Raw genomic sequence first — 12,999 nt, 5'->3', positions numbered from 1 at the left:
TCGGGTTCGATTCCCGGCGGGAGCTGAACGGGACGTTAAACTCAAAATCCACTCCACTCCACTCGAAAAGATGAAAAAAAAAGTATGTACAGAATTCTGTTAAACATTGGTACACGTTAACATTATTAAAGTTACTTTCCTAGATATAGTTGGCATTTAGCCCTCAGTTTCGTTAGTTTAGCAGTACAATGTGCAATAAAGTTGTGATTCGGTTAAGAAGTACTGCCATTCGAAGTGGAACAAATACTGAGTTACTGATGTATAGGACATTATTTTGAATTTGAATGTAAGTTATATAATCAGTTGAGTGAGTTTCATACGGGTAAACTTTTTGTCTCCATTCTTCGCAAACAACATCGTACATCAGTTTGACTTAACGTTTCTAGGAGGGGTTTTAAAAAGTCCGATGTTGGAGTTCATATTTGGCATACCGAATGTGTTCTTTCAGTCTTAAGTTTTCGGGATGCAAAATACAACAGTGCTCCAAAACACTTGAAAGACATAAAGCTTAATATCCATTAAATGAAATTGATCAAAAAATCATAATCAGTTTTAAGTAAATTGTAATCATAGTCAGACAGTTGTAGGACACAGTCTTCGTGAAGAAGTATCTGAACGATTTCTGGGCTTTACAGATGTCAGTTCAATTCGCACTACAGGTGCTGTAGCATAACACGTTTTCCAAACACTCGAGAAGTATGATAGTGACTCTAAACTAGTCGCTCAGTGTTACGACGGTATTGCAGTCATGTCCAGAGAAATTAATGGCCTGCAAAAGAAAGTTGGGGTAAATATCCTGATGCATTGTTTATTTGCTGTTTTGCACATCGGCTTAATTTAGTACCTCCCAGTCAGTATTAGCTATCAGTGAATGTAAAACTTTTGTCATTACACTAGTTTTTCGTTCTTCTTTTGAAATTCTACAAAACGGATGGCGGCTTTGGATTCAGAGTTTAAGATATTTCCTCAAGTGTGTCCCACTATGTGGATTTACAATTCAAGGTTTGTTGAAACAATAGTAAAGTACATAAATGATTCGACGAATCAGTTGTATATTATTTTGGATAACCAACAACAGTGAGATAAAGACACTTATCATGAGGCTCGGGTATTTGATTCTGAGCTTTTGAGTTTAGCATTTACTCATTCAGCGAAATATTTTGCTTAACGACGCTCTTTGTATGACGTACCCCAGACCGAGTCACTTGATATAAATTACTGGATTAGAAAAGTAATGGAAATAGATAATCTGAAAAACTAAAGAAGTAGTTTTGATTCAACATGAAACAATTGTGAAGAGACGTCCCACAAACGGAAATAGTGATCTGAAAACACATTATTGTCGTTCATATTGTGAAATTTATGACGATGTATGCAGCCGTATTCAACTTAGACTCAGTAATTCGAGGAAGCTGATATTTCTTCAGCTACTTGAGGGAAAGAACATTTGGAACCTTTTCTCAGATGCAGAATTTCATCTTTAGAAGGGAAGTTATGGCGAACACTTCGATTTTGCCCGGCTTGGGAGCTAACTTCGCGTTTCATATTTTTTTTTAGATAATCATTTATCAATTGATGTAACTAAACTTCTCGTTTGTTTTAAGAGGACTGGATTGTGATCGTTTGCTTTTAAATAATTCTGTGAGGTTTGTAGGCTGGTTGCCACCATTCCAGTTACCAGTTCTACTGGCGAAAACTCTTTCTCTTCACTTCGATGAATTCACACTTTCTGCAGAAATTCTCAAGATCTAAAGACTGTCTGACATTTCCTTGATATTTATCGAAAAGAAGCTGGATTGCAACAAGCTAAAAATTATGAATTTTATAATCAAGTGATTGAAGAATTTGACAAGAAACGGACGAGAACAAACATAAAATTTAAGTGACATGGTGGATTTTATCGAGTGATTGAAGAATTTGACAACAAATGAGGGAAAATGGACTTAAAATTTGTGACATGGTGAATTTTGTAATCGGATGGTATCCTAATGTCTGTTTTCTTCATTCAACTTAAAATTTGTGACATGGTGAATTTTGTAATCGGATGGTATCCTAATGTCTGTTTTCTTCATTCCACAAGTCACCAACCGCCATTGCTTTACTTTTTTTTTTTTTTTTTCGTTTTACACTAATATTTTTTCTTATTTTAAACTTGTAGAACCGTAGAATGCTGTTTAAAATATTCATGTTTGACATGCTTTAACTGACGTCTCCGTTTAACTGCGAGACCTCAACCAACAGGCTACAGAATGTAACACTCACTAGTATATTAGCTTAATCTGTTTTTCACCTCGAAAGGAAATATATGGGATCTGTCTGATTGGTTGCGTGCGTTGTTTTGCAGTAGCGGATGAAGTGGTTACGTCCATCTGCATTGCTAGGGCAATATGTAATGGTTCATATCATACCACTACGAGATACGTAAATATTTGATTCATCTAGTATGACCAGAAATTTTTAGTTATTTGTTAATTGCTGGTTATGTAGTTTCCGGAACAGTTTGTACAGTATCTTGTGTTCAGTGTAGTTCTTTTGAGGTGATGTAGGCGGTTCATATAGTAGCAGCGCAACCTCAGAAGTTGATCGATGTCTTCCTTACCATTACATGGAGATCCTCGTTGCTATCTTCTCTTGTTTCTGTTTTTCAAGCCAGATATATATATATATATATATATATATATATATATATATATATATATATATATATATATACGTCAGATGGCTTGAAAAACACACAAGAGAAGATAGCACATAGGATCTTCATGTAATGTTAAGAAAGACATCGATCAACTTCCATATATATATATATATATATATATATATATATATATATATATATATATATGCATTATGCGATGCACTGTATTCGTTATTTTCATCGAAAACCTTTCTCCACTACCCGTTATCCGGATATAATGGATCACTAAAGCATGCGCATACATTGATCAAACCATTGTCTCAAAACTGTTTCACAATCTTGCCATACGTGAAGATTTCGACGGTGTTGCATTTTTGCACTCCATTTTCTCTAGATCCTAGTAGAGGAAACCACAATCTACTAAGCAACGTTCAACCGTTTGGTATGGCTCATGCCTGCAGATGTGGTAGAGTATCAACTATTCCCATGTATATGAACAACTTCCTGTTTTCTTTTGTAGTAAGTTATTGAGCATCACCGGTGTTAACAATGGCAAAAGAGTTGCAAATGCCCTGCCGACAAATTATTTAATTCAAATTTACAGTTTGCAGTTCTCACTTATTTCTTGTTTTAGCATTTTCCATTAAAAGATGAGGAGGAAAGTTGGATTATTGTTCATCGCTGATTGATTGTGGTTACCTTAGTGATTAATATATTGTGTTCAAAATCCTGTACCGTTTTTTTTCCTTAATGCCATAAATTTATTATGACTGTGAAGGTGATTTTTTCAGACTTTATATACTTTTTTTCTTTTTTATTTTAAATATGTGAATCAAGTCAGCTCTGGGATTCCACCAATTAGTTTTATTATATTTCGTTCATTTTTCACAGACCGACCTTAGATGTATTTAGCTAAGTATTTCTGCTGAATACTTTTATGGATATTGTACGTATTACACGATAATGTCAGTGAGTTGCATTTAAGAAACATCTTTTTGTCCAATTCATCATTTGTTGGGTAACCAGTGTAACATTACTTAACTCCATAGTCTGTAAAATTATAATAATAATAATAATAATAATAATAATAATAATAATAATAATAATAATAATAATAATAATAATAATAATGTTAGTATGAGTTAATAATAACGCACTGTAATTACACATGTTACCCTTAATCTATTGACTGTTTCATTGCATGTAATTTTATAATGTGAGTTATAATAGGAGATGTTTTTCTTAATGCTGCTTATTCTAGTGGAAAGATATGACCCTCGACAAAATAAATGGTCTCCAGTGTCTCCCATGTCAACACGAAGAAAACACCTTGGGTGCTCGGTATTCAATAATTTAATTTATGCGGTCGGCGGTCGAGACGATTGTATGGAACTCTCAAGTGCGGAACGATACAACCCACATTCCAATTCTTGGAGCCCAATTGTAGCGATGACCTCAAGGAGGAGTGGGGTAAGTTAAAGCGTATTTGAAGATCATATTTTAAAAATGTTTTTAAGTTACGAAAAATTGAATTTAAAATAGACTACAGAATTTATTGTATTGTGACCGCGTGTTGATGTTTAATAGAAATCAAAAAGTCTTATTTTGGTGTCTTTTAACATCTTGATTTCATATAATCTGCTACTTTGCCAACCTTAGTAGAGGTTTTAGAAGTAACGGAAATAACTGAAAACAAAAAAATTTAGGTAAAATATAAACCAATTGAAGGCAGGGAGAAAACACGCTAAGTCACATTTCGTAAATTTTTCAGGAGAGCGATTTTAAAGCATGGAGAAATCGGCTTCTTCCTTATATGGGATTTCTTTAATCGTTCAGAAAATGGGATCAAGTTGTTACTTTCGCAGTGTTTTTATACTATTGGTAAGATACCGCATTTAGGTGTCTGAAGGGACGGGATCTCAAAATCGTGTAATTTGGACTTAGCGTGTTTTTCTCTTGTACCTACCAGTTGAAAAAGAAGAAAGAAAAAAAAAAAAAGAACGTAACATCATATGTACTTCTTAACTAAAGTAGAATGGTCATACTTTTTCTAATTCAACGTAGAGTGAAGGATGAACTGGGAGTACTGGTAGATGTAGATTGTTGTATACTTCTGTCCTCAATAGCAGAACATGGCTACGATCTGCGATGTGATCGCAGAAAATTTGCAGCACCTGTGCAGAAAAATTGCCAGAGGAAAAAAAAAAAATAGCTAACAGAAGAATATAAAAACATGCCTGCTATGTGTTGATGTCTTAAATGCACGGACAACTCGCATAACTTCTTCAAACTTCTTTGAGTTTGTGGGTATATTCCCATTTCAGTTTTTGATAGATATAGATCAGAATGGATTATTTTTTGAATACAAGCTTTTCATTAAATCTATACAGGACTTGGTAACCAGCTTAAGAAATGAAGGAAAGTTTTTTGAATTGAACACTCTCTTTAAAGTTGCAGTAACATATTTCCGAGACAAATACTCCGTTGCAGTAAAGCTAATGATGTTTTGTTTGAGCATACCATGTATGTGAAAGCTGGGGTTCAGTGGTTACTAATGTGATAGAGAAATGGCCAGCAGCAAAGGATGGACTTAGTGATTATATTGGAACAACAGACCAGCTTACACACATTATCCTAAATGGATCCCCATCAGGATATATATGCAGCTTTAAGGAATTTTCTTGTTTTATATATATCGTATCATAAATATTTTAAATCTGCTTCTTTCAGCAAAACTTTCAAAAAATGTGACTTCACAGGTTGTAACTCGAACAAGGAATACCGCTCAAAACTGTTTACTATGCTTCATGTAACGCTGTAATAAAAACATGATAGTATCATCTTGATTTTTTATTTTGCAATTCCTCCATAAATTTTTGACTTACAAAAGCTCATCGTAGAAAGACAAAGAAAGTTCTGCCATCGGGCTTCCGTCCTTAGGTTTTTGCTTTCTGCTAGTGTGTATTGTTTCTACAATATTATCAGCTTACGAGAGAAAAATATATATAATACAGCAAAACAAAAACTAAAGTTGAAGAGTTAATAATTTTGAGCTATATCACATTAACCATCTGTGTATTTTCATGTTTCTGGTGCTATAATGAAACGCTTGAATAGTGTGTACTTCCGTATCAGTTTTAGCTTAATAGGCGTGGTTATCGTAGAGCATCAAATTTTATGTTGACAAAACAAGTTTTCGTGACTTTCTGGAAAAGTGTGAATGATGATTTACACTCAGTAATTCCATTTTGTTCAATATATCGATCGGTATGTCTCTCATCTTTTGGACAACATTTTTTTCCGTTAAACGTCAATAATAATGTAGAATTTAACTTAGAAGTCTGTGTTTCAGGATAATAACAGTATTTTGAGTATTGATTGTATGCTGATGATTCTCTGATTATTTCTACACTGAATATATAACACAGGAAAATTGATAATTCGGTTCGTCTTCTTTCTTTAGCAAGAAAGAGAAAATGTTTGTATTTTAACCTATGTTTCATATCTTTGAATCAACTATCACAGGACAGGATTGGAATAGAAGGGACAATAAGAATTATGGAACAAGATTCAGATGTATTTTGTTTCTTTTTTCTTTCTTTTTTTTTAAATATAAATATTTTAGATTGTTTTTGACGATGTTTATCAAAACTTATTTCATTCCTTCTTACAGGTTGGTTTGGCTGTTGTGAATGGTCAGTTATATGCAGTGGGTGGTTTTGATGGAACAGCATACCTTAAGACAATCGAGGTCTATGATCCTGATCAGAATCAGTGGAGATTGTGTGGAGCAATGAACTATCGTCGGTTGGGTGGAGGTGTCGGTGTAATGCGAGCACCACAAACCGAGAATTACTTCTGGTGATAATTTTTTATTTCGTTCAAACCAGTGAGTGCTAAACCTCTAAATGCAGAGGAATAATCATTGCATTTTCTCTACTTTAGTTCATCTTCCTAATCGAAAAATGAAGTAGCTGTTTAGTGGTAAATGTTCAGTCAAAATTATATTTGTTGATTCATTTAAATGGCTTGCGAAATGTTTTAATCTTAAGCGAAAGTACAGAGTAACATGTCAAGTGATAGGATTCTGATATGATCCTGATAATCACATTGATATCTCAAAATTTTTTTCAAATAATGAGGGTGAGCATTTCTTTCTATAAGTATTTTTTTGTCCATGCTGTGACTTACTCAAACGCGTGACGTCTGTGTGGGTATGAATGTGTATATAGAGTCCGTTGTAGATTTTGTGTGAATAAGCATATATGTAAGTTATATATAAAAAAAAAAATATGCTAATTTTTAGTTTTATCTTTTTCGTGCTTTAACAGTTGTCTGCTGTGAGGGCGGGCACAGTTAAACCATCCTCTAGCTCTTGGGTTGGTCTAGTTGTTGCTCGTTCAAATCGTCACTATGTCAAATATAAAAGAAAGGCTAAAAGAACAAATGTATACAACATTAAAATAAAAGATGTACGAAAATAATTTGTCTTTTAAATATGTTTCACTTTATTCAAACCTTTCTGAGCTCTTTAGTATAATATTAAAATTCAGATTAAAATGTGAGAGCTGATAAAAGTTTTCTAGTAATATTTTTAAGATACAGGAGTGTGTCACCAAATCGTGACGGCATATCTCTAGGTAATGGAAAGTATCTCCACAGTAACTTTTTAATTAAATAGTGATTATTGTAATTATTTATCTACTAGCTTAAACGTCTATTCTTCGCATGAGGAGAGTTGGTTTTGGAAAATATTTGAACTCTTATCCCCCCCCCCCCCTTAGGATATGAATTTCAGTGAAAGTGTAATGATATAACCTATAAGATACTATATTTTTGGCATAAATTTTAAACCCCCTACCCCTCTTTACATAACCTTGTGCTGGCCGAAGTGGATATTCAACTGAAAAATGTAGCCAGAACAAAAGTAGGCTACAAGATGTTGAATACTGAAAGTTGAAAAACGAGTATGTAAGAAATCTTTTCACTGAAAAATTCGAAGAAAAATACTCAAACCAGGAAAGAGTAGGTGCAGGTAGTAACAGATGTAAGAGCAGATGAAAATTTGCATACAGTAGACTGCAGAAGTAGTAGGTTACCGCAAAAACAAAACGGCTAAGGAACATGAGTTACAGAACAGATGTTGCAGAAAATGAGGGAAAGGAGGGCGTGGAAACAGAATGATACAGATAGGGCAGAAAAATGTACAGGAAGTTAAACAAAAAGTTACGAAGGGAAGCAGACTGAGCAAGGGAAGACTTTTACAGAAGAAAATGCAAGAACATAGAAGAATTAGAGAGAGTTGGGAAATATGAGAAAATGTACAAGGAGGTGAAATCTATAAAACTTCGTGGAAACAAGAGAGTATTACGATGGCAGTAAGAAGTAAGAATGGGAAGGTAGTCAGCTACAAAGTGAAGTTTTAGGAAGATGAAAGAATATGTTGAGGACTTACATGAGAGTAGAGATGAACCGTGTGGCGTAGATGTGGAAGTAGAAAATGAAGTACGCGAGAATGATAAAGTGTTTAGTGTTCTTCGGGATGAGTTTGAAAAAGCTACACCGGAAATTAAGAATGGAACGGCAGCCGGGATAGATAATATACCAATTGAATTAATTAAGAACATGGGAACAAGGGTAAGAAAGAATTGTCCCGATTCTACAATGAAATATATGAAACAGAAGAGTGATCGAGATTTCCTGAAGACGATAATGATGATAATGGCTCAGAAATCGAACTCAGAGAGATGTGAGGATTATAGAATTATTAGTCTCATATTGCATTAGGCAAAAATTTTGCTTCCAATGCTGAACGGAAGGTTGTATGGAAGAACAAATGAAAAAGTTGAAGAGGAACAGTTTAGGTTTAGGAGAGGTAATGACACAAAAGATAAAAGTGGATTATTAAGGGTAATCAGTGAAAGGTTTATAGAGAAAGGGAAAGAGGTACGTTTTATTTATTGATCTAGAAAAGACTTTAGACCGCATGAATTATGAATTGTTGTTGGGAGTTCTAAAGAAGATTGGTTTGGAAAGGAAAAATCGAAGATTCATAAGAAACTTATATATGAACCGAAAGTAAATGTTAGAACAGGAAAGGAAATCACAGAGGGGAGCAGTTGGAAGGGGAGTTCGACAAGAATCCTGCCTCTCTCCAATATTATTTAATATTGTAAAGGGATCTTAAATTTTATTTTCATTAGTTAGAAATATTGTTTATTTTAATTTCCAATTGTAAAAATATAAAAAATTTATTTGTTTTGGTTATAATATGTGTAATGTCAAAAAACATAATCTGCGAATGTGAATGTTTTAATTGTCAAAAATAATATTATGTAAATGTAAGCGTTTTATAATGTTAACACTAACACATTGCAACAAATAGCATTATGTAAGTTATATAAAATGCAAAGTGCTAACATGACGCTCCATTTTAAAAGAAATTAGTTAACTAAAATTTCTTCAGAAAAATCTCATACACACGTATATGATTTTAACTCAAATTTTGGGAGCCACGTGCTGTAATGCAAGCCTCTTTCTTGTATAAATACTTCAGTCTATTTTGTCATAAGATTAAAAAAAAAAAAAAAAAAAAAAGTTAAAATTAGAGTCAACAAAATAACATTTAACAATATATAATATTACAATCTTAAATACACCATAGTCAGTTCTTAAAAATTAAGTATACATAAAGATATTTCAATAAACTGGTAGTAATTATAAATACTCCAAAGATTGCTACATTTTGCAAGTAAAACTTCTAAAATTTGGTAGGCTTCTTCACCGACATTACAAGAATAATCCCGTTCTCATTTTCCTCTTGTATATTAAAAAATAATCATACATTTTAAATTACATATCTTAACATTTCGCTACACAAACACATACTTTGTACATCAAATATAATACAAAATACATATAAACTATTATTATAAAAGTATATATTATTTATACTTACAATTCTGTTTTTGCCAACTCAAAACAGTGGTAAAAATCCTCAAAAATATCTCATAAGCACATCATAAGTGCATTCATTAAACATTAGCAAAATAAATAATTAAAAATATACCTTAAACTAATACAAACAATCTAAGTTTACTCCAAGTGCTCTATTAAAAATAATGCTACATTCCAAACACAATTTTAAAAAAGTACCAACACAAATTAACAATATATATATCTTGAAGAGAGAGTGAAAAAGAGCCTGCATAGTAAAGACGGTATTTTGTAACGTACCCTTTTACCGGTACTTTACATTGTTATTGTTTTACCGGTACTTTACATTGTTATTGTCTTGCTGTTGTTTTGTTAAGTGGCCCCCATTAAGTATAGTCGTGCCATTAGTGCAAATACACGTTTTATTTGTTTTTATGAGTTAGTTATAACTGTTAGTAGTAATTCATGTTTCTTCACTATGAACAAAAACTTTCGGGGGACAAGGTTATTCAATAACAATAATTGCACATCTATGCAATAACTGTACCCTATATCTTTATATAACCAATATTAGTCATAGGTAATTTCTAACAGTATAACGGCATATTTTTAAATTTTCTACGTAAAAACATATAATGAATGTGTTAAATTTGTTTTATTAACTAAAACTTACCTATAACATTGATCGTAAACATTCCGCAATCGAACATGGGTGATTCGATCTTCTTTTGTCGAGTGCTGTGGAATTATGGGTAGAAGAATTTAAGATGGCGCGTGACAGAATTCTTACTTAGGAGTGTTGTAAATTGGTGATTGGCCGAAGTAACTCGTACAAGACAGGAGCGAATAAGTGATGGGTATGAATACTTTGAATCTTAATTTTTAAAGAATTGGTAATGTAGTTTAATATATTGTAGTTGTTGAGAATTCATTAGATTTGCAAAATTTTAAGGCGGTAATAATAATAATGTTCAGGTTCTGCGATATAGTATATTGCAAAATAGTGGGGTTTGTAATGGCCAAGCATTGCATGACGCTTCACGAATACAGCGTGAGAGGAAATAGGTGACACAGTCGGCGACCTCCAACTAAAATTGGAATTATAAGCACAAAACGGCTTCTTTTGGACGAACAGTTAGAAATTTCTGATTTAGGCTTAACCTGTAGACAATTGGATAACATTTTGGAGGCTCCCGACCTAAATTTATAATCAACATATTTAGGCAAATAAGTGTCACCTGAACTATCATCTTCGCTTCGCGATGAGGAACCGAAGGGGATGGTAGAATTGCTGTTCTTCCTGCCAGGACACGTTTTGAGACCGGCCCCTGCAGTCTACTGGAGAGGAGGAATCGAAAGGCGTCTGGGCTAGTAAAACAGCTTATAAGCAGGTAAAACCGAAGTTTACCTTTTCTTTAGTTGAATCGATCAGACAGATGACAACGTGATTTTATGGTACCATATCTTGTGTGGTGAAATTTTTAAAGCACTGAAACGTTCAAACTGTTTTACAAATTTTATCCGTACTTAGTAACAGTATGATGAATATGTACAGATAAATTTTATTGCTGCGTTACGCATCTTCTGGTATCATCCTAATATTATCGCTAATCCGCTGATATTATGATCAAAATCTAGCATGTATCAGTACAATTATCAAATTAGCTTCCAGTGCGAAAATTTTACCGATTTAATTAAATGACGTAATTTGAAAGTTTAGGTTAGCTCCGGTATGGTCAAATAACTTGTCGTTTTTTTTTTTTTTTTTTTTTTTTTGTTGTCTTCATTTCATTTGGGAATAGTGCGATGTATTGATTGATCCGTATAATTAAATAGTACACTTATAGCATGATCAGGAAAGTACTAAAATTTTCATTTGTTTTTTTTTTCTCTTTTCTTTCATCTTCATTTGTATATAGTGCATACTCATTTACAGGGATAATAAATGTAATGTTTCCTTCTTGTATTGTATGTAAAATGTGACCCATGGCGTATGAGCCAATATTATAATATGCTACAAACATGTGAAGTATGAAATAATTCCCGAAGTGGAATAGCATTGTAGTATAAGTATGGGCACGTGCAAGGAACATTTTCTGTTATCATTTTTTTTCTTGTAATCCTTTCTTGTACTTTCCTGAGTTTAAATGAGTTTTAATGGATCAATGTATAATAATATGAAATAGTGGTAGCCAAATCATATCATCGCATTCTGATGAGTATTGTCTCACCAAAGAATATTAACTTTTCTTGATCTGTTTGACCTGCCAAAAGAAGCTACTAATAATTTGTCATGTATGTGTTTATCTTCTTTTTCTTGTACTGGAAAGCTGGGAATATAGAAATCTTGTAATAATAATGACAAGTGTATTGACATCTATGGAATGATAAAATGTGAAAACCAGAACAGTACAAAGTCAAGATGTTTGAGAGCTAACATATTTCGAAACCAGTAACCGTGCTAAATTGTAATCTGATTTTTTTTTTTCTTTCTGTGAATCAATAAATACTAAATTCAACTTTGAATCTATGTTTACATTCTAGAAATTCATATTAAACATTCAGATTATTTGATAGTATTAAGGTGCATTTTAAGTTTGTGTCGAACATGTGCTAGATTGCACATCGACTAAAATCTCATTGAGGGTCTACCGCTACAGCAAGAACCTGGGATAAATGTTAAATTCTTGTTGCGCGTGTAAATTAGAAATCATTATTAATTTTCATTCTGATTTTTAATACTGGGTTAAGTTAGTCAAGCTACTCAATCTGATATACGTTGATTTTTTTTTCTTTCTTTTCCTTTTCTCAATCCAGTCTAAGATTTTGCTTGGTATATTTTCATTTACTTTTATGTCCATAAAACAGGACGTTTCAAAATTGGCGACCCTTCAGCCTTAGGATATTTTATTAGCTTAAAAATTAAAATTTGTTAGCTTTAGCAGGTAGGACTAAAATGAGATTTTGGAATGATTAGCGGAAGTATTGGGATGAGGCTGAGAGATGCGTAACTCAACTAATATACATGTGAAATGAGTGAAACGGATATAATGCATGAGACTGAAGAGTACAGTTGTTGTAACGGTGCTAATATTGATGAGAACGCTATTGCAATTTGCTGTGAGAGTTGCGACAAATGGTACCATATGAACTGTTTAAACATTCCTGAACCGGAACAAGAAGTGCTAAAGCGGTCAGAGGAAAAATGGTTCTGTGCCAACTGTGTAGTTGAACAGCATGTACATTCGGGTGCTGAGAAAGTGAGTCGTGCTCGAAATCCAAAGAAAGTGGTTCCGGAAATAGAAATTGGGGGAGGTCCATTGTTAGAGAAATTGATGGACATAATTAAAGATTTAAAGTCTGAGGTTTCAGCTGTAAGGGTAGAACTTATTAATCAGATGACCGTCAACAAGAATGATATGAAA

At 33.1% G+C, this 12,999-nt stretch overlaps 1 protein-coding gene across 3 annotated transcripts in view; it reads left to right on the top strand.

The window, feature by feature from the left end:
- Window positions 1-7,122, top strand: part of dbo (Kelch-like protein diablo) — a 42,575-nt gene extending 35,453 nt beyond the window's left edge. For all 3 annotated transcript variants that reach the window (XM_081743028.1, XM_081743031.1, XM_081743040.1), the window contains exons 10-11: window positions 3,900-4,108; window positions 6,312-7,122. In XM_081743028.1, coding sequence (XP_081599154.1) covers window positions 3,900-4,108; window positions 6,312-6,503 — 401 coding nt within the window. In that variant the 3' untranslated portion in view covers window positions 6,504-7,122. The remainder of the gene's footprint in view (window positions 1-3,899; window positions 4,109-6,311) is intronic.
- The last annotated feature ends 5,877 nt before the right edge of the window (window positions 7,123-12,999 follow it).

The sequence above is a fragment of the Thermobia domestica genome, chromosome 2 (genome assembly GCF_964235325.1).
Source record: "Thermobia domestica chromosome 2, izTheDome1.hap1.1, whole genome shotgun sequence".
In the NCBI taxonomy this organism is placed as follows: domain Eukaryota; kingdom Metazoa; phylum Arthropoda; class Insecta; order Zygentoma; family Lepismatidae; genus Thermobia; species Thermobia domestica.
Note: the sequence above shows the minus strand (reverse complement) of the source record. Positions and strands in the feature narration are given on the sequence as shown.